This window comes from Peromyscus californicus, unplaced genomic scaffold (genome assembly GCF_007827085.1).
Source record: "Peromyscus californicus insignis strain IS unplaced genomic scaffold, ASM782708v3 Scaffold_19__1_contigs__length_69161282, whole genome shotgun sequence".
NCBI lineage: Eukaryota > Metazoa > Chordata > Mammalia > Rodentia > Cricetidae > Peromyscus > Peromyscus californicus.
Genome location: NW_026294491.1, coordinates 61,180,704 through 61,201,593, shown reverse-complemented (window position 1 = coordinate 61,201,593; position 20,890 = coordinate 61,180,704). Strand labels below are relative to the sequence as shown.

General features: G+C 43.7%; 1 protein-coding gene across 1 annotated transcript in view; it reads right to left on the bottom strand.

Annotated features, from left to right (window-relative positions):
- Nucleotides 1-20,890, bottom strand: part of Xpo5 (exportin 5) — a 45,394-nt gene that overhangs the window by 10,338 nt on the left and 14,166 nt on the right. The window contains exons 9-20 of the mRNA XM_052745454.1: nucleotides 20,694-20,793; nucleotides 19,605-19,688; nucleotides 18,860-18,985; nucleotides 17,594-17,684; nucleotides 16,876-17,004; nucleotides 15,434-15,564; nucleotides 12,773-12,928; nucleotides 11,408-11,449; nucleotides 10,890-10,979; nucleotides 9,932-10,131; nucleotides 8,191-8,290; nucleotides 7,231-7,412 (exon numbers count right to left, since the gene is read on the bottom strand). Of these exons, the coding sequence (XP_052601414.1) occupies nucleotides 7,231-7,412; nucleotides 8,191-8,290; nucleotides 9,932-10,131; nucleotides 10,890-10,979; nucleotides 11,408-11,449; nucleotides 12,773-12,928; nucleotides 15,434-15,564; nucleotides 16,876-17,004; nucleotides 17,594-17,684; nucleotides 18,860-18,985; nucleotides 19,605-19,688; nucleotides 20,694-20,793 (1,431 nt within the window). The remainder of the gene's footprint in view (nucleotides 1-7,230; nucleotides 7,413-8,190; nucleotides 8,291-9,931; nucleotides 10,132-10,889; nucleotides 10,980-11,407; nucleotides 11,450-12,772; nucleotides 12,929-15,433; nucleotides 15,565-16,875; nucleotides 17,005-17,593; nucleotides 17,685-18,859; nucleotides 18,986-19,604; nucleotides 19,689-20,693; nucleotides 20,794-20,890) is intronic.

Genomic DNA, 20,890 nt, shown 5'->3' with positions numbered 1-20,890 from the left:
GTCTCTGGCCCTGTGGGTAGCCCAAAGGTGCAGCATGTTGTTGGCCCAGAAGCAGCTGTATTGTAGTCTTGTCTTGAACCCCTTGTCCTGCCCTCATCTACCATGTTTGGGCTTACACCATAAGACACCATATCTGCAGTCTGTTTGTCTCTGTAACTGAACATAAACATTCAAACATTTAAACATCGATTAAAGTTTGTTTAGTCTGGCAGCGTACTAAGAATATGATAGAAAGCTAAGGTCATTACTGAAAGTGACTGAAGTATTCAGAATGTGTTGTGGAATAAAAGAAAAAATCATCTTTAATTGACTTGTGCACACTGCACATTCCATACTTGTGTTAATGCAGATATGTAGGTTACCTTTGAACATTTATGTGTTTTCAGAGCAAGGGGACCATATACCAATGAAAACAGGTGGCCCAGGTGATCCAGCATCTCAGAAGTGGTTCAGACTATTCTAGCCAGAACTTGACCATTATCCTAATTTTCTCAGAGTCCCCCAAAGATGCCAGTGCTCAAGACAACAGGAAGCAGTCTAGAGAACACAACACTCACATTCCCAAGAGGTGCGGGGTGGGTAGCTTTTTGGTCATTGCTTAGGGAGCTTGGTCACAGTTGTTACTGGTCATGGTCAGAGAGGATACTAATAAAGGGAATTAGATTCAGGGATCTCGTTCTGAGAAGAAAAAAGGGGTTACAGAAATGACAGAATAAAAGGGTAGATTATTGTATCTACTTTCAAAATAAAAAAACAACTAGTCTCAAATATTTTACATTGGTATGAATTTTTGTATATTGATACAAATTTAAAGTTATTTTTGCTGTTCTGTATATGTTTCTACTCTTGTTTAAGATATTTTTGTATACTGATATAAATATAAAGCTATTTTTGTTATATTGTATATGTTTCTACTCTTGTGTAAGATATTTTTGTATATTGATACCAATTTAACGTTATTTTTGTTAGGCCGGGCAGTGGTGGCGCACGCCTTTAATCCCAGCACTCGCAGAGCCAGGCGGATCTCTATGAGTTCAAGGCCAGCCTGGGCTACCAAGTGAGTCCCAGGAAAGGCACAAAGCTATACAGAGAAACCCTGTCTCGAAAAACCAAAAAAAAAAAAAAAAAAAAGTTATTTTTGTTAGACTATATATGTTTCTACTCTTGTGTAAGATATTTCTGTATACTGATACAAATTTAAGGTTATTTTTGTTCTTTGTATATGTTTCTATTCTTGTTTAAGATATTGTACCTATGCAGCTCATTTAAAAATGTAAAGTTTAAGAACTAAAATTTAAGTTTTAGTTCTTGAAAGCTATTTAGGATAATAAAGAAATATAGCTCAGTAGTTAGTCATCTATAATAATGAAACTTAGTCATGTTAGGTATGTTTTCAAGGTCATACAAAGATATTTTAGATAGATGGTCTTCAAAACACTTCAAAGACCTACAGAATATGGCATTTAAAATGTTTTGTTAACATAGGGCTTTTCATGAAAATGAGACACATCTGCTCCTGTCAGCACCAATTTACTTTAGAAAAGATGATGGGCACTGAAGAAACTCCATATGGAGTTTACTTTCAATGTGGCAAAACTAGCCTTTTGGACAAGAAACTGCTCTTGTCTTGACTGTTGACAGTGTGCTGTACAAACTGGACAAGCAGGACACAAAGAAAAAAGTCTGTTGAACTTTGCCAAGACTAGCCAAGACAGTCCTTCAGAATTCCTGCTGCATAAAAGTCTCTCAGATATTCTAGGCCTGTAGGCTGAAGATGCATGCCCCAAATTACAAAGGAACCTTGGGTGACTGTCCAGGCAGCCAGATGTCTGTTATTTCTATATGTTTGGAAGTGGCTTGCACTATACTTCCTGTTTACTCAGGTAATATTATATCCTTCTGGGATCTTTGATGAAGTTGAAGACTAGGTAATTATAGCTGTACTTTTCCTTAGTTATAATAGAAAGTAAATTAGGTTAAAAACTTTGGACTCACCAAGATAGGATAAATAATGAAGTATTTTCATTGAATCTGTCAAATACAAATAGACTGGATATTGTAAATGTAATCCTTACTTGATAACTGTTTTTGTTTTTGTTTTGTTTTTTGAGACAGGGTTTCTCTGTGTAGCTTTGCGCCTTTCCTGGATCTTGCTCTGTAGACCAGGCTGGCCTCGAACTCACAAATATCCGCCTGCCTCTGCCTCCTGAGTGTTGGGATTAAAGGCATGGGCCACCACCGCCCGGCGATAACTGTTTTTATTATATATAGTTTTACTATGTTAGAGTTCAACCTTTCATTTTTAGACAAAAAAAGGGGGAAATGTTGTGGAATAATTTTTTTTTGTACACTATGAAAAAGTGTCACTTGGATTCATTTAATAAAAAGCTAAAAGGCCAATTGCTAGGCAGGGTTTTCAGGGCAAGAGAACACTAGGAAGAAGGCAGGGAAGCCAAACAGAATGAATAAGACACACAAAATGAGATAGAGGTAAAAGCCACAAGGTAGAAAGTAAAGTAATAAAAAAGAGTTACCTTAAGTTATTAAGAGCTAATTAGAAATAAGCCTAAACTATGGGTTGAGCTTCCATAATTAGTAAGTCTCTGTGTCATTTACTGGGGAGCCGACAGTATGAAAAGATGTGTCTCCAAGAATAGACGAGCACGCAGTGTAGAGCACACAGCGGGGCACACTCCCACGTGTCCTTAGGCTGTCATGTCTGCTGACTCCTCACCAACACGCAGGCAGCTGCCCGTTCTAGAAGATCCACGCGTGGTGAGGGCACACAGTGCATCCTCACTGCTATTTTTTTATTTTTTTAAAAAAAATATTTTTTTTAAAGATAGGGTCTCACCAAGTATCTCTGGCTGACCTGGAACTTGATATATAGATCAGGCTGGCCTCAAACTCTAGGAGATTCATCTGTCTATACTTCCAAGTGCTGGGATTAAAGGCATTTGCCACTATACTCAGTTTATTTTAAATGTTTATTGCAGTTATTTATGTGGCTGTGTGCATGTACCATGGACCATATGTCAAGAGGTCAGAGAACAACCTAAGAGTCTGGTTCTCATCAGACAGTGGTAGGGACCACCTTTAATCCCAACACTGGGGAGGCAGAGGCAGGCAGATCTCTGAATTCAAGGTCAGCCTGGCCTCAGAGTGACTTCCAGTACAGCCAGGGCTAAACAGAAAAACCCTGTCTTGAAAACCACACACACACAAGTAGAGGGAGAGAGGGGAAGAGAGAGAGAGAGAGACAGAGAGAGAGAAAGAGAGAGACAGAGACAGAGACAGAGACAGAGAGAGAGAGGAGAGAGTCTGGTTCTCTTCTTGAACCACCTGGATTCCAGGAACTGAACTCAGGCTGTTAGGACTGGCGGCAAGTGCCTTACCTACCACAGCCTCTCAATGGCATGAAACTGGGATTAAGAGCAGGCCTCACACATGGACCACTCTACCATTGAGCTATATCCCCAGCTGGCTTTGAACTCACTCTGTATTTGTGTATGTGTGTTCTTGAGCATCTCATTATGTAAGCCCAAGCTTGTCTTGAATTTGTAGCAATCCTCCTGCCTCACCCTTTGGAGTACAGATGAGATTACAGTTGTGCATGACCACATCCAGCCTCTGATTTCACCATGTGGGTCTCAGGGACTGAACTCAGGAGACTGAGTAGCTAGTAGCTGTTCTGTTTGGGCAGAAACTCTCCTCTGAAAGGCTCATAAAACTCAGGTAACTCATGAGAAGGCCCACGAGGCAACTCTCTGAGGTTCTATAAACAATGAACAGTCCCTGAGAGAGAGGACACTATTCAGTGGAAGTTGCCTATGAGTGATGTGGAAAGCTGAGGGAGGCATGCTAGGCAGGCATTTTGCTTTATAAGTTTCCTTTCAGTCACCCATACTCCCAAATAACCCCAGTAAACTCACTGGCTCACCATGCAGACTTGGGGGGAACTGTTTCTATGGTCTGTTATCAGTGTCCTATCTTGAATGAACATAAGCAGTTGGTCATGTCTCCCTAGGAAAAGTAATCCAACAGCGAGACAAGAAAATTAGGAGTTTAAAGGTCAACTTGACTACATAGCAAGACTCTCAGAAAAAAAAAAAAAAAAGACAAAACAAAATTGTGCTTTGCTCAATTTGATGTATTTTGCTTTCTGGAACAAAATTTTCTCAGCTGTTTGGGACAATATTGATACTATAAAATAATCTGATACAATTACTCGGAAGAAATAAATTTAAACTTGACTCTGAGCAAATGAGCCATGATATTTAAAAAAAAAAAAAAAGGGGGGGGTGGTGGTGGTGGCAAAATCACCTTACATAGCCTTGGCTGGCCTGGAACTTGTAGACCAGGCTGGCATTGAACCCACATATGTCTGCCTGACTGCTCCCAAATGCTAGTATTAAAGGCATGTAAGAACATGTGCATCTGTTCTGTGTTTTGGGACAATGTCTTGTGCCCAAGAGTCTCCTGTCTTAGCTTTCCAAGTGGTGTGATTATATGTGATATTAGTGGCTGCATCAGTATACCTGGCTGTATTTTCATTCATTAATGAAATGTGATCATAAAAAACCAAACCAAGGCAAATCAAAAAACTATAGCCGGGTATGGTAGCACTTGGGAGGCAGAGGAAGAAGGACCAAGACTTCAAGGTCATAGTGAGTTAGAGACCAACCTGGGTTATACAAACCATGTTTTAATATAAACAAAGCCCAAAGAATAATGACTACCCCCAAATACAATTAAAAATCATAGCCAGCCATTGGCATATGCCTTTAATCCCAGCACTCAGGAGGCAGAGACAAAGGATCTCTGTGAGTTCAATGCCAGCCTGATCTACAGAGCGAGTTCCAGGACGGGCTCCAAAGCTACAGAGAAACCCTGTCTTGAAAAACAAAACAAAACAAAACAAAAAACATAAAAGGGGTCTGGGGAGATGGCTGGTGAGTAAAGTGCTTTCTATACAAGTATCAAGCTATGAGTTTGGATCCAACCAAACCCCATGCACAAGATAGGCATGGTAGTACATGCCTGTAACCCAGTACTGAGGTGGGTAGAAACAGGCAGATGCCAGGGGCTCTTTGGTCAGCCAGTCTTGCCAAACTTCCAAGTTTAGGTCAAGTTGGAGACTGTGTCTCAAAGAATAAGGCAGAGAAGTAATGTGGAAAGACATCCAGACACCAGACTCTGGCTTCTGTACGTGAGTGCACCCCCCACCCCCACCCGAAACACACACACACAAAGGGCTGGCAGGACACTGTTACAAAGCAACAAAAAAAGAGCCAAAAAACTTTTCATCATTCCCGTACACAGTTGCTAGGAGCATAATCAGTACACCACATCTGAAAGCCACCCTAGCTGTGAAAACTGAAGACATACATAACTTACAATTCAGGAATTCTCTGTGTATAACCAGCGAGACTGCACAGACATCATGACATTCCAAAGAGTGTACGTGCAGCACTGTATATTATCAAAACTGTCCAAAAGTCCAGCAGGGCCAATAAGAGACCGCATAGCACATAGAAGAATACCGTGGAGGCAGTGAGAAGAAGCAGCTGCATGCAACCGGGATGGCTCCCACTCCATGTCATTGAGAAAAAGAAACCAGACACCAAGAAGTGCATTTTTTAAAGTTTCACTTCTATAAAGCTCAAAAGTGTACTTCTCATAACCAACAAGCCTATACTGGCCAGCTTTCGTTGGAATATGTCAGGGCATGTGACCTAGAACAATGACTCTAACCCTTTAATGTGTACATGAAACGCCTTGCTATCTTGTTAAAATTTGGAAACTGAAGGGGGTCCCTAATTCTGCCTTTCAAGCTCCAGTGGCTGCTGGTCTCATAGGGAAGCCTAGCTCAAAGGTGAAAGGCATCCTGCTTTCCTGTGGCTTGTGGAGCCAGTGGACATTTGGCCTACATGAGTTCAGTCATTGGTGAGAAATTCATATTAGTGCAGATGGACACCACCTGGAGAAAGACTACAGAAAGCAACTGTGCTGTTCCCAACGAGCCATTCCCTTACTGATAAAAATTTAGGTTAAATAATCTTAAAAGTAGGCATGCACTATAAAGAAGCAGAAAAAAGGGCTGGGAGGTATCTTGGTGGCATGCTGTTGCCTTGAACGCTCAAGGCCCAGTTCAGTCCCCAGCAGTACCATCAAAATAACAGCAAGCCAACAAAAAAAAACCCACCGAAGACGGTATTTTTAAAAATGAGAAAATAGGTCAGTTGACCTACTCTGGTGATGGGATGGCCAAACACCCTAATTATCGTGCTAGAAACCCCATCCAACTACTGAGGGATCTGGATGCAGAGATCCATGACTAGGCCCCGGGTGGATCTCTGGGAGTCCAATTAGTGAGAATGAGGAGGGTTTATATGAGCGAGAATTGTTGAGACCAAGGTTGGATAAAGCACAGGGAAAATAGCCAAACGAATGGAAACACATGAACTATGAACCAATGGCTGAGGGGTCACCAACTGGATCAGGCCCTCTGAATGCGTGAGACAGTTGATTGGCTTGATCTGTTTGGGAGGCATCCAGGCAGTGGGACCGGGTCCTGTGCTCATTGCATGAGTCGGCTGTTTGAAACCTGGGGCCTATGCAGAATCGCTTGGCTCGGCCTGGGAGGAGGGGACTGGACCTACCTGGACTGAGTCTACCAGGTTGATCTCAGTCCGAGGGGGAGGCTTTGCCCTGGAGGAGGTGGGAATGGGGGGTGGGCTGGGGGGAAGGTGAGGGGGGCGGGAAGGGGGAGAACAAGGGAATCCGTGGCTGATATGTAGAACTGAATTGTATTGCAAAATAAAAATAAAATTAAAAAAAATGAGAAAATAAGCTGGGTGGTGGTGGTGTATGTCTTTAGTCCCAGTACTCAGGAGGCAGAGGCAGGTGGATCTCTGTGAGTTTGAGGCCAGCCTGGTTTACAGAGGGAGTTCCAGGACAGCCAGGGCTATACAAAGAAACCCTATCTCTAAAAATAAAACAAACAAAGAACAACAACAACAACAAAGAAATTAGAAAGCCCCATTCTTGGATTATTTCCAACCATGTATATATAAAAAGTACACCTTACACAGACACCTTCACTGTCTTTAAAAAGAAAGCTCCCCTCTCAAAAGAACCAGAACTAATTCAATACCACCAGTATGATCAGACATAAAGATTACAACTGAGATTCTTGGGTTAAAATAAATACAAAATATTCTGACTCACCTGACAAGGGCAAGCAAATTGTCAAGAAGCCTCAGGACCTGCTCTGTGCAGGGGTTACGGAAGATTGGATTTCCACTGGGTGTGTAACCCACCAGAAACCCCCCGGTTCTGGCCTCTTCTAGGTCGGAAGGCCAGCTAGTTCGTCTCAACACCCCCAGAATGCTGTGCACACAAAAGGTTATCTACAGAGAAGAGTGAGAAACACAGCAGGGAATAAGTGGCAAAGCCCTGTGACATGTGACCACGGTGACAGCACAGTGACAGAGGCAGAGACAGGAGCAGCCTCTGTCTCCCACCCCAGCAAGATTCCTGTCCTCATCTTTATGGTCCAGTCCAAGAGGGGTCTTCTCACGGCCATTTTCAGGAGCAGTGGTAGCTCTGGAAGCTCCCTTTTCATTAGGAAGTCTTTCCAGGGGTTTAATGACCCTCTCACAGTACCTTGGGTAAAGGGTGGCTTAGATGAGCCACCAATGTGTTTAAACGGCCATTTGACCTTTGGCCCTCCAGCTGGGACTCGACAGCTTGCATCCTAAGCCCCACCCCTCATGCCAGGCTGATCACGTGGCTCTCACCACAGTGGCTGACTTGTGGCCTGGCACACTGGAAAGTCTCAGGTTTTCAAGGTTTCAAGGTTCGGCCATCACTTAGGACTTCACATGCCAGAGAGCAATAGCAGGGGGGACTCACCCTGCGACCAAGTTCTGACCTACTTCCTCATTACACCTCCAGTCTTCCTTAAAGCCCAAATAATGACTTCATAGAAAAGACCATCTGCTCTGCTGTGGGAACTAACTCAAGAATTCAAGACTGAAGAAGAAAAGAAAGGAGAAGCTTAGGGCAGGAGGAAATCCTGGGTCTCTCACCAGTACAGACAAAACACATCTGAGAAACTCGATCAATGGCAACACCCTAACTCCTGCCCGTGGTCAGTGCAACTTCCCATTCCCAGCAGAATCTTACTCGCGCACGGTTGGCGCCACACGGGTCCTCCGCAGCTGGATCACAGCTTTTCAGATCAGCGCCCACATAGGTGATGAAGGCATCAACATCTGTCAGCACCCTGGAGAGGGCAAGAAAAGCTACATCATCATTTTTTTAAAGACAAAGAGTTACTTTTAGCTAAGTGTATAGTGTGCCTGTGTGTGGGCATGTGTATGTGAGTATAGGTGAAGGCCAACGGAGGCCACTGGGTCCCTGGAATTAGTTACAGGCAGCTGTGAGCAGGACACCCTGGTATTTAGCGCTGAACTCTGGTTGTCTGGAAAAGCAGTAAGTTCTCATAACCACTGAGCCATCCCTCTAGCCCCTACACAAGGATTTAAAAAAAAAAAAAAAAAAAAAAATCTGCCGGGCAGTGGTGGCGCACGCCTTTACTCCCAGCACTCGGGAGGCAGAGCCAGGCGGATCTCTGTGAGTTGGAGGCCAGCCTGGACTACCAAGTGAGTTCCAGGAAAGGCGCAAAGCTACACAGAGAAACCCTGTCTCGAAAAACCAAAAAAAAAAAAAAAAAATCTTTTTTTTTTGGAGTGTTTGCTTTCATCGATGTCTGTTCACAAGTGTGTCTGGTACTGCAGAGGTCAGAAAAGGGCACTGGATTCCTTGGGCCTGGAGTTACAGATGGTTGTGAGACATCAAGTAGGTGCTTGGAAATGGATGAACATGGGTCCTCTCCAAGAGCAATAAATGCTCTTTTAACATTTAAGCCATCTCTCTAGCCCCTCAGATTTTTTTTAATTCCCTCCGAGACAGGGTCTACCTGGCCTGGAATTCACTATGCATACCAGGCTGGCCTCGAACTCAGATTGGTGTATGCTTCTGCTGGAATTAAAGGCATACACCAACACAGCCTCCCTGTATCATGACTTTAAGGAAGGACAATTTCCTCCACAAGAGCTAATAGTAGATAGACCAAGCATGATCATCACAGGTTTATAATCCCAGCACTTGAGAGGAAGAGGACAATGAGGATCAGGAGTTGAAGGTCATCCTAGGCTACAGGTGACCCTAACTCAAGAAAGCAAATTAAAAAGCTAACAGATTGTCAGACCCCAAACATAGTTTTGTTTTGTTTTTTTGTTTTTGCCTTTTTGAGACAGGGTTTCTCTGTGTAACAGCCCTTGCAGTCCTGGAACTCACTCTGTAGTCCAGGCTGGCCTCAAACAGACAGAGATCTGCTAGCCTCTGACTCCCGAGTGCTGGGATTAAAGGCATGTGCCACCACCACCTGGCCCCAAACATAGTTTTTATAGTGAGAGGAGTTTAATCATATGAATTATAAGCTGTCATTTGAAAGTTTATGTTAATATTCCCACTCCCCAAATCATTGCATATTTTACAAATTCAAAAAGTCAACAAAATAAACAGATTCTCTACTATGGGGCATCACAGGCACCCGGGGCCGCAGACCCCACTGTGGTTATCTCTCCAACGGTGCTAAAGCTGCACCGCAAACATCACACAGCTTCACATGCCCTTATGACCATGCTAGCCATCTCTGCCCAGTGCATTCCCTACCACACCTCCACAGAGCAAGGTGACATTTCAGAGAAGAGAGTAAATGTCGAGAGAGCTTAAGGTATCACTGATAGTTCGGGCACAGCCCCGAATCCTTACACCCCTCCCCCAGCCTGGCACAGCTCTCGAAATAGATTAGGTCTACCCAAGGACAGTTAGGGTTAGTAGTCCCCAAGATCTCCTGTACCTGCACATTTCTTCAGAAAGCCAGATGTTGACCATTGGTGCCATCAGCTCTTCTAAGAACAACTTCTGTCGCTCATAATTCTTAAACTGGTTGCTAATGAGAACCAGGGCTTCCATGAGGGCACTCTTCTCCATCTGGGTCAGGAGCAGCTCATTGGAGAGGAGTTGCTTCACATGGCTATAAAGCATGTCAAAATTGGGCTGCATATCACAAAGAAAAAAGGCCTGACTTTCAGAGAGATGGGCCACTCAAGGATGCCAGAAACCCAGACAGTCTCTGGGAGATCAGGACTGTGTATTCTGTGCTAATGTTTGCTGCTGTCTGAAGAGGAAGGAGCCAGGCTAGGGCAGCTGTGTCTGGTGCTTTTCTACATCAGTGTTACTATAGCTTTATCAAAATCAATCTATTGCTTACACACCAAAACAGCTACTATGCACTCAGAGAAGCAATTTCAAAGTAATCTTTTTATGTGGATTAACGTTAACTTTTTAAAGAATCACCACAAAAATTGCTGAAATCTGCATCTGGCTTCTCTCAAAAATCAGACAACTACTTGGAACTGAGAACATCAGAGTGAGAGGGTGGTCATTTATAGGGCAAACTCACTTATTCACACAGAAAAGAACTGTGCATCTTGAAGAGCAGATTCAGTTAAATTTTAAACTGTATCATTAAGTTAGGGGTCCTCAACCTGTGGGCAACAACCCCTTTTGGGGTCACATATCAGATATCCTGCATATCAGATATTTACATTACGAATCATAACAGTAGCAACATTAGTTATGAAGTAGCAAGGACATCGTTGTATAGTTGGGGTCAGCACAACATGAGGAACTGTAGTAAAGGGTCACAGAGTCAGGAAGGGTGAGAACCTTTGTAAAAGGAAGAACACAGCAATTCAAGAAAGCTCTCTACACAAAGGACTCAGTGCTGGCACAGGCAGCGCCCAGCAGCTTACCAGAACAAGATCAGGGTAGTCCCGACACATCTTGTTGATGGAGGAACAAGCATGTCTCCTCACATTCCTCACTGCACGAGTCCTGGGGGCCTAGAGAGATTCCCAAACGCAGAGATACTTTCAATACAACTCATTAATGCAGCTGAAAGCCATGTGACAGTCAGTAGAGTCACAGTCCGTGTCGAAGGGTAAAATGAAGTGAGATTCACAGTCTCCATGAACCTGTGTGTTCAGATTTGTCTCCAGAAAAACATCATATGATTACATGTTTTGCTAATCCTTCCATACACACAAAAATCAAGGTTAAATATGAGTATGAGGTATTCACACCTAAGCTTACCAGAAGTTAGAATCTGAAAGTTTAATGAATGGTCTCAGCTGGGCATGGTGATGCATGCCTATAATCTTAGCACTGGGAGGCAGAGGCAGGAAGGCAGAGTTTAAGGCCAGCCTGAGATGCACAGTAAGACCCTGCTTCAAAAAGTAACCCAAAATAAAAAGAGAAAAAGTGGTCTTACCTTACTTTCTCCAACAGTTTCAAAAGTAACAGATGAAAACAGCTGAGGGAGGAGAAAAGAAGTGTTTGTTCACTGCTGTGTTTTGAAATGAACATGAATTCCCAACAAGCTCTGCAATATATCCTTGGCATCGATCTGGTGGCAGTGGAGGTGGCGGGGCAGCTTTTCATTAGTGTCTTGAAACTTCATTAGTCCACTCTCTCAGGTACCTATCTCTACAGGAGGCTCAGAAGCCCTCTCTTTACCTCTGCAACATTTATAAAGTAGAAGGTGGGGATTCTCAGACTGGTCAGTCTATGTCATCACCTACAGCTCAGCCAAGGACATGTCTCTTGTCTATTTTCAATCAAGAAGAGATGACCACCCGAGTCCATTTTGTAACTGCCCCTCTGCATGAAACCCACAGGACCTCTCCACCTCTCGGTGAGCCCCTGCTGCAGCTGGCCTACTCCTCAAGGTGCTGCTGGCGTGTGCACAGCACTGTCTTCCTCTCCCTGGCCGCTCTTCCTTCTGGGATAGGCAGGGTGAGGTTCCTCTCCCTCTGTGCTGCTTCTCTACTGATGCTGACGCTGCCTCCCCTGCTAGAGCTAGACCCCTCCCAGATGAATATTCAGATCTGTTCCCATGGCCAAATGTCCAGTCTTTTTTCTTTGCTTTTTATATTTATTTATTCATTTTATGTGTATGAGTGTTTTGTCTGTGTGTATGCCTGCATCACATGCATTCCTGGTGCCTGAGACTAGTACAAGTGTGTAAAGATTCTCTGGAACTTGAATAACAGGTGGTTGTGAGCTACCATGTAGGTGCTGGGAACTGAACTCTGGTCCTTTGCAAGAACAGCGAGTGTTCTCAACCATCACTCCAGCCATCTTACACTTCTAGTCTTGGGGTAATGCCCTAACTTTATCTCATCACCTCCTAAAGTTCAGACATTTAAATTCCAATCACCAATATTGAGAGCTGTCTTAAGTTTAATGTATTACATTAACTTCAGATGCACTGAATCACTAAACCAGAAACCTGAAAAATTATCCATGCTGTCCCTGTCTCTCACGATTCCCACCAGCAATCCAACAGCACACTTGGAAAGCTTCCTCAGTTCCCCTTTCTGCTTCCTAGCATCGAAGTCTATTCATTGCAATACCATATGGGTAGGTACAGTGTCTGTTTATGTGCCTTTTCCACAATGGTCCTCAACTATAAGGTACTAGCATAGTGCTTGATCCACAGGAAGTACCAAGTCAGTCATCTAAGAAATCAACACATATGCCTGCCCCTTGACCAGCTTATAACATATACTTTCAAACAGTTACAAAAGGTGACTCAAGTTTTAAAATAAAATTTGCAAAGAAGACAGGCTTATACCTTAGAGAAAACATGGGGCAGGAACTCAGGTTTGTATGTGACAAATGGGAAAAGTGCTGAGACATTGGTGAGGACACAGGACAGGATGAGGGGATCCTTCATCTCAAAGTTCAAAACCATCTGCAGTAGCTCTATCCCATCATTAACCGGGACCTCCTACAACAGACAGGAGAAAGAAGTCAATAGGTCCTCAGTTCCAGGACCACCACCACAAGCACGACATTTCCTTTACACTCTAGGCTATAAATCTGTAATGTAGTTAGCATAAGTGACTGAATCAAGCGCACGTACGAGCAGTGTGTTACTGTGTTGCTGGGAGCTGAACCCAGCCTCATGTGTACCAGGACAATGCTTTATCACTAGCTAAACTCACTTTTTCCCCCACTGCCCACACTCTGTATCTTGAGACAGTTTGTTTTCCATGCTGGCCCTGAACTCAGTCTGGAGCCCAGGGTAACTTTGAACTTGTAATCCTTCTGCCTCAGCTTCCTATGTAGCTGGGAATCTAAGCCTGTACTATGAGGTCCAGCTTATGCACTGCTTTTCAACTGTTCAAGTCTAAACAACTGTCCCACTTTATCAAAATATTTCTGCTGGGCAGTGGTGGCGCACGCCTTTAATTCCAGTACTCGGGAGGCAGAGGCAGTCATATCTTTGTGAGTTTGAGGATAGCCTGGCCTACAGCGTGAGTTCCAGGACAGCCAGAGCTACAGAGAAATACTTTCAGGGCTGGAGAGATGGCTCAGTGGTTAAGAGCATAAGCTGCTCTTCCAGACCCAGGTTTAATTCCCAGCACTCACATGGCAGCTCACATTTATCTGTAACTCCAGTTCCAGGGCTTCGGAGACCCTCATACAGACATACATACAAGTAAAACAACAATGAACATAAAATGTAAAAATTATATACATATAAAAAAAGAAATCTTGTCTTGAAAAAAACAAAACACATACCAGAAATGATGGTAACATGTACCACAACAGGGTTATATCACTTCCTACCAGTAAAACACATGCACACATCATTACAAGCTCAAGGCCAGCCAAGCTGCACAGCAAGACTCTGTCTCAAGTAAATAAGTAAAATAAATCCTTTTGCTTAAATTTCCAATTAGTTAATTTGAATAAAAGATTGTAGGGGAATGCCTAAATTTGCTGTGTCAAGTTATATTTTTCTTTTAAAATTTATTGTTATTATCTGTGTATACATGTGTGCGCTCGCTAAGCTGGTTCCACTTACAGTGGAGGTGAAAAATGGGCAGCTGGAAACTGTTTGACTAGCGAACAGAGGCGGCTTGAAGCCTGTCACTCTTACACCGCGGAGACAAACACTAGAGGCTTCATGAAGAAGGTAACGTTATCACACACATATTCATCAATACTTCTCTTTCAAGATTAACTCTAACCCAGGGTTAGGGCTAAAGCTAAGAGGTCACGTGCAAGGCCCGAGATTACATCGTCAGCAATACAGTGAAAGGAAAAATGAAGGGCTGTTACAAAATCTAGCCACGACCAACAGGCACCTGCCCTCAAACACTTTCTGCACTTAAGACAGACACGGACAAACCCTGAAGTCTATCTCCTGTTTCCAAGCAAGATCAGGCTCATGTTTACATGCCCACTGGAGGTGTCTGACCTCAACAGAAGGGAGACAGTAGGACTGTTTCCTTGATTGAGAAGTGGTTTTCTTATATTTTTGGTTGTGAGCCTAGCCTTTAACGGCTGAGCCATCTCTCCAGCCCGAGAAGTGGTTTTCTTGACGTACGTACCACACTTACTCTTAAGACAGGGTTTCCCTGTATAACAGTCCTGACTGTCCTGGAACTTGCTTTGTAGACCAGGCTGGCCTTGAACTCAGAGTCCTGCCTGCCTCCGCCTCCCAAGCGTAGGGATTAAAAGCGTGTGCCACCACCGCCTAGCAACACACTTACTCTTTTAAGTATAACCTAACCTGTAAAAAAACACAACTTGGGGGAAAAAAATGCAGAATCCAAGGTTTTGCTACATTGTGGACCAAACTTAGAATGTCTTCATTTCAAACTGAAAAGCAGGTGACATTAGTCACCCTGAGATCTAATTTGGAAGGACTTGTTTACCCAGCTAACCCAGAACACACCATAGTGCAAATACCCCCACACTAGCTGTGACTGAACGAATCTGGATTGAATGAATATGGACAATATAGCATATGCCGCTATCCAGTTAATTACAGCTCAGAGAATGTTCTAACTGAAGGTGAACAGGCGACAAGAAGGACAGCAAGACAAGCCACCATCAGTTATTATTCTGGGAGGACAAAGGCACCCAGCACAAGTATTATACTTCACGTGCCATAGCCGAGAAAGCTGCTTAATGAAGAGTAACTCTTAAGATGCTCCAGGCTTCTGTGACTGTCCTAGCTATAGCCTCCATGTGGCTCCCATGTACTACCAGGCTCAACCAACTATCCCTTCAAACGGACACTAATGTTGAAGGGCCTAGAGTCACAGACCTGAGTTTTGGTCTCAGTTATAGCATTTATTGCCTGTGAACTTGAATATGTATTTAAACATCTCTAAATCTGTTTTCTTTTTTGTAAGATGCACATCCATAGGTTTCCCTATCCATCTACCAGTTTACAAAAGATCAAAAATTATTCAGTCAGCATGGGAAAGTTACTTACTTCTTTGTCTATTGTTCGAAACATCTGGTTGATCACACTTTCCAAAAAAAAAGTCATGGCTTCCCATTGTGCATATGATGATGAGAAGATAGAGCAAAAGCCTCCCTCTCCGGTTCCAGCTGTAGAACACACTTTGGAAAGACACATGCAAACACTTATCAGTGTGGCAGGATAGCAGAGTACAAAGAGACACAACCGGGGTCTCAAAAGACCACTTGGTAATTTCAGCGGTAAAAGAGCAGGGAGATCTGACAGCCTCAATTTTGGAAAAAAACAAAACAAAACAAAAAAACCTACCACATGTGAGGACTGAGAAGGCTGCTATCTCCTTCTACCTCCTTCCATGAACACAGTTGAGAATATGCATGTAAGCAAATGTGTGGCTTATAAAGCATTTGAAAAATAGTAATTGCTACCCTTGATAGATGGCAATCTAGGAGACTCCAAATAATTAAAATATTTGAGCTTATAGAGAATTATTCCAAGCTAGGGCTATTGCTCAGCAGTAGCATTCTTGCTTAACATTTATTTACAAGGTCCTGGGTGAATCCCCTGAGGTTTGGGAGTGGTGAGAGTGTGGGTGGGCAGTGAAATCCTAGCTCTCAAGGGCTGAGGACAGTTGAGTCTAAGAACAGCTTAGTCTACACAGCAAGTTCTAGGCCAGCCTAAGTTACACAAAAAGACCCTGTTTCAAACACATATATGTAAGCTCGCGCAGACACAGACCCCAACACCAACACCAGAAATAAAAGAACAATTCTTCCAATAAGGAAATTACTTAAGCTATAAAATGCTGCTTCACATCCAATAGTCTCATAGCAATTCTCAGGGCTACATCTAGAGAAATGTGCTAGGGTCCAAGTTCATAAACATCACCCAAACAGATGAGGCAGGGAGAAGTCACAGACAGAGACGGATAGGTTGACTGTCAGCCTTGAACGGTCAAGTCACCCCACATTCAGAGTGGAATCAAACCCTCACAAGTGAAGGCTAGAGCCCACAATTCACACCCTCAGTGCCATCACCGTGCCGTGCCGTACACTTGCATGTCCATATGCCTAACCAGAGATTCTTTCTGAATGTAGGCCTACCGCTATATATTGGCACTTGGCTAAAGCAAAAAGTCAGGTCTAGACATGCAGTCTGGTTAATGGTATCACTGAAAGAAAGAATAAAACCAACCACGGTGGGTTCTATCAGAAGAGTCAAACAAAGACAAAGCTGAGAGGGGCATGGTGGCTTCACTGTGATCCAAACAACAGCCGAGACCTGGGACTATCTGCTCCTCCTCTGTGAGCAAAGCAAAGTACTACCTAGGGGGATGGAAGTGGGCAGTGGGCCAAGTGACTTTGTCACAGTGTTAGCACACTGCTCTGACATGTGTGTACAGTTTTCATACAGCATTAACATTTAGCAATAAAGGACAAAAAGCAGAAACTAACAGTTCCCAGGTCCCGTGTCAATGGGAGCCGACAGCTGGTACTTGAGCCACTCTGCGGCCATCTGGAAGCTGGTCTTAGGATCCAAGCGACATACCCATCTCAACACCTCTCCTTGCTGGGCTCGGGAGGCTGACAAGAAAAGGACATGAATCAACACTGGCATACTGTGATCAACAGCTATCCATTTATCTGTGGTCACTGGTTTGCACACCCATGTTCTAGATCCAAAAGAGGCTCATTCTAGGTTTCTTTCTTTCTTGTTCTGTTTTTTTTTTCTAGATTTCTTGAATTAATGATCCCAAAAACTTAAAAAAAAAAAAAAATTACCCCTGAAAATGTCTTGCCACCTAGATCCTGTAACCAGCATTTTTACTGAAGGTAAAAGGAGCAGCTAGACAGGATGTAAGATGGTCTGGCTGCTGCGGAGAACCACCTTATTTCTCAAAAGTTCAACATGGGACAGTGGTGGAAAGGATAAATACAATTCATGGGCATCGAGTACACCATGCCGAAATGTGGGGATGATAGTACAAAGAATAATACAACACACGGCACAGAACACATAGTGCTGAAATGCGGTACCAGCACCATCCGCAATAAGAATCTGGAACTTAGGAGGACTGCTTTCCAGGTTTGAGGATGCGTCACACCCATGATTACAAGATTACAGTAGTAGGTGCCACTCTGAGAGTGCTGGAAGGAAGTTTCAGGCACTTACAATTGAAGAAAGCATTGAAGTCCTCATCACTATCAAAATCAAATCGAGAATATTCACAGCTGGGGCTGTCTGTCTTAGAAGGAAAGCCCATCTGGAATGAGAAAGACAATCAGTGGGGTAGGGGTAAGAATGGACCTACTGAAGACTATGTAGCCTTCAACAGCCAAAGGCCTTCCTGATCCACCTAAGAGGAGCTACGCGTTAGCATGACAGTAACTACTTCTGTTCTCCCCCGAATCCAGCCAGCTCCCCAGCTCCAATACTCTAGAGAGTGCTGAAAAGAAAACACAGCCAGCTGGTATGCTCCTCTAGATTCCTCAGGGACAATAACTTCTGGGGTTCATTTAAGGTCCAAGTATGAACACAGCTCAAGAAGAAGTACTAATTCCATATGCAACAGAGTTGAAGGATCAGCAATTGCTTGTTTCATCATATACTAATCAAGCAAGCTGTATATGATGGCACACATCTACAATCCCAGCATTTGAGAGAAGAGGCAAGATGATCTCATCTCTCTGCAAGTTCAAGGCTAGCCTTGTCTACATAGTGCTTGCAGGCCAGACTGGGTTACAGTGAGAGGTTGTCTTAAAAACAAACAAAAACCAAAACATAAAAACTCACACAATAAATGAAAAAGTACCATAAAACCATAGCAAAACTAGAACATAGTATGTGTTAGATAAATTCTTGAGGAAACAGAGTCCCCGTCTCTGATTTTACACCTTCCGATGAGGGCTGGGGTGTGTTTGTATTATGCGTGTGCATCTTTACTAGAATGCACAAGTCCTGGAAGGAAGGTAAGAAGGAAGGAAGAAAGGGAAGGGAAGCAGGAGGCAGGAAGGAGGGATCTGAGAGTTTCACAAGTCAGCCTAGAAACAAGTCTCTGAAGGGAGAGCACTCAGAGCTGCTACCCTCACTCCTCACATGCATTCCCAACTTGCACAAGACCTTCAGAAACAATCCTTAGATATTATTCCATCTGAGAATCCACCTGATTCCCCCCTCATGTATTTCCAGAACATTCTGCTCAATCTGCTTTTAATTCCTAAGCAGCAATTAGCTCATGGCTCTGTTGTTTTCTTAGCACTTCACTCCATACTTCATATTTAAGTGTTCTAAATAAAGGAAGAACAGGTATAATGACCATTCTGAACTGCTTTCTTCCTCAATAAGAACATCTTCTTAGAGGATTTAGAGTCAGTGCTATTAATCAAAGTCTTATGTCTACTCAGCAACACTCTGCAATTTAGGATTCCCATTACTTACCTTGACTAAGTTGGTCATAGATGCACGAAGATATTTTGGTATTATTGCTAACAGCGATGGATCACGGGATAGAATCTCATGCCTAAAGAGGGCTCCCCAGGTCATATGGGTCGAAGAGCGTAGAAACTAAACCAAAACAAAAACCCTACGGTTCAGCTTAAGGGGTTGGATATTAGCTGAGCAACATCATTACTCAAACTGTCCCCAGGAGGAAATCTCTGCATTTTGCAATCACTTAGGCAGCGCATCACAACGGATGACTGGGTAATGACACAGTGGGTCAGGAGCGGGTCCTGGAGCGTGAGCAGGACATCACTTAACCCTTTCTCTGTTCAGCGGGTACTAGGATCACAGAGCCACAAAAGAAAAACCTTGAATTTAAAATTGTTCTTGTTTAAATCACCTGGGCCACAAACTCATCTCACGGAGCGCAAGCAGTAAGCCACCTGCGGGGAAACCTGTGACCAAGACAGTGACAGCTGGAGGAAGAGACCCAGTAATTCTTTTTTGAATGTTTATTTTTTATATTGTGTGTGGCTCTGTGTGGTACAGCCAGAGGTCAGAAGTTGGCTCTCCCCGTCACTGTACGTATGTCCCAGGGATGTAGCCTGGGTAGCACGTGCTTCTTACCCCTGATTCCTTAGGTCCAATGGACATTGGCACATAGGTAGGGGATACTCCAGGACACAACACTTGATGTGGGGTGACCATACTAAGTTTGTCAAGTTATTCGTATAACGTTTACCTGACTTGGATGGGTTGTGAAAGCAAGAAAAGACTCCAGGTACTTTCCAAAGTTTACTGGTGTTTGTATATTAGCATCTAAGCCCTACAGAAGAAAAAGACCACATTAAAGGGACTGAGTAGAGAGCAGCTGAAAGGAGATAGCTCAGGGAAGGAGGGGAGAATGAGTAATAAACAGACAACAGAAATAACATTTTAAAGGCTAGATGTACTGGTATGTCTGTTATCTTAACACTAGGAAAGCTGAGGCAGAAACAGGCCTAGTTTAAAAATAGACTAAGCTGTCTCAGAAATTAAAAACAAAGGTTATAAGAAACAGCATTAGTTGGGTGGTGGTGTCCCAGCATTCAGGAGGCAGAGGCAGGAGGATCTCTATGAGCTTGAGGCCAGCCTAGTCTACAGAGCAAGTTCCAGGACAGCCAGAGCTGTTACACAGAGAAACCCAGTATCAAAAAACAAAAACAAAACAAAAAACAACAAAAAAAAGAGTATTATTTCATCAAACCTGTTCTATTTATATTTTTGTGACTCCATCTGTTAAATACTCATTTAATCCAGGTGTGGTTACAGACACCTTTAGTCCCAGCTCTGAGAAACAGAGGCAGGTGGATCTCTGTAAGTCTGAGGCCAGTCTGGTTACATAGTGAGTCCCAGGCCACCCAGAGCTACGTAGTGAGATTCTATGTCAACAAACAAGCAAACCACCACCAACAAAAAACACAACATCAAAAGACCCACCACCACCAATCCATGCACCCATGCCCACCTTTTTACTGAAGATGATTTGCTCTATTAATCATAGGAACCCTGGCAGAGCAATGCTCATCAACTAACATCAGGGAAGTGGCAAAGTGCTTCCCTGATTTCTAAGGAAAGGAACCCCAGGCATCCCCATGCTCTCCAGAGCACACTTCCCTGATTTCTAAGGAAAGGAACCCCAGGCATCCCCATGCTCTCCAGAGCACACTTCCCTGATTTCTAAGGGAAGGAACCCCAGGCAGCCCATGCTCTCCAGAGCACACATCCCTGATTTCTAAGGAAAGGAACCCCAGGCAGCCAGCCCCATGCTCCCCAGAGCACACTTGCTCACCAGCAGTGCAGACAGCAGATTGCCCAGTGCACATAACACCTGACAAAGTCTCTTCAGGAAGAGGTAGTGCTTTTCTACCAAGCCTCCTCCGTCAGCAGTCCTGTTGGAGGAGGAGAATTGTGTGATTAGTCACACGGCAACAGAGGCAATGAGTCCCCCGGTAGACCTTCTACTGCTGTGCCTTCACCAACACAATC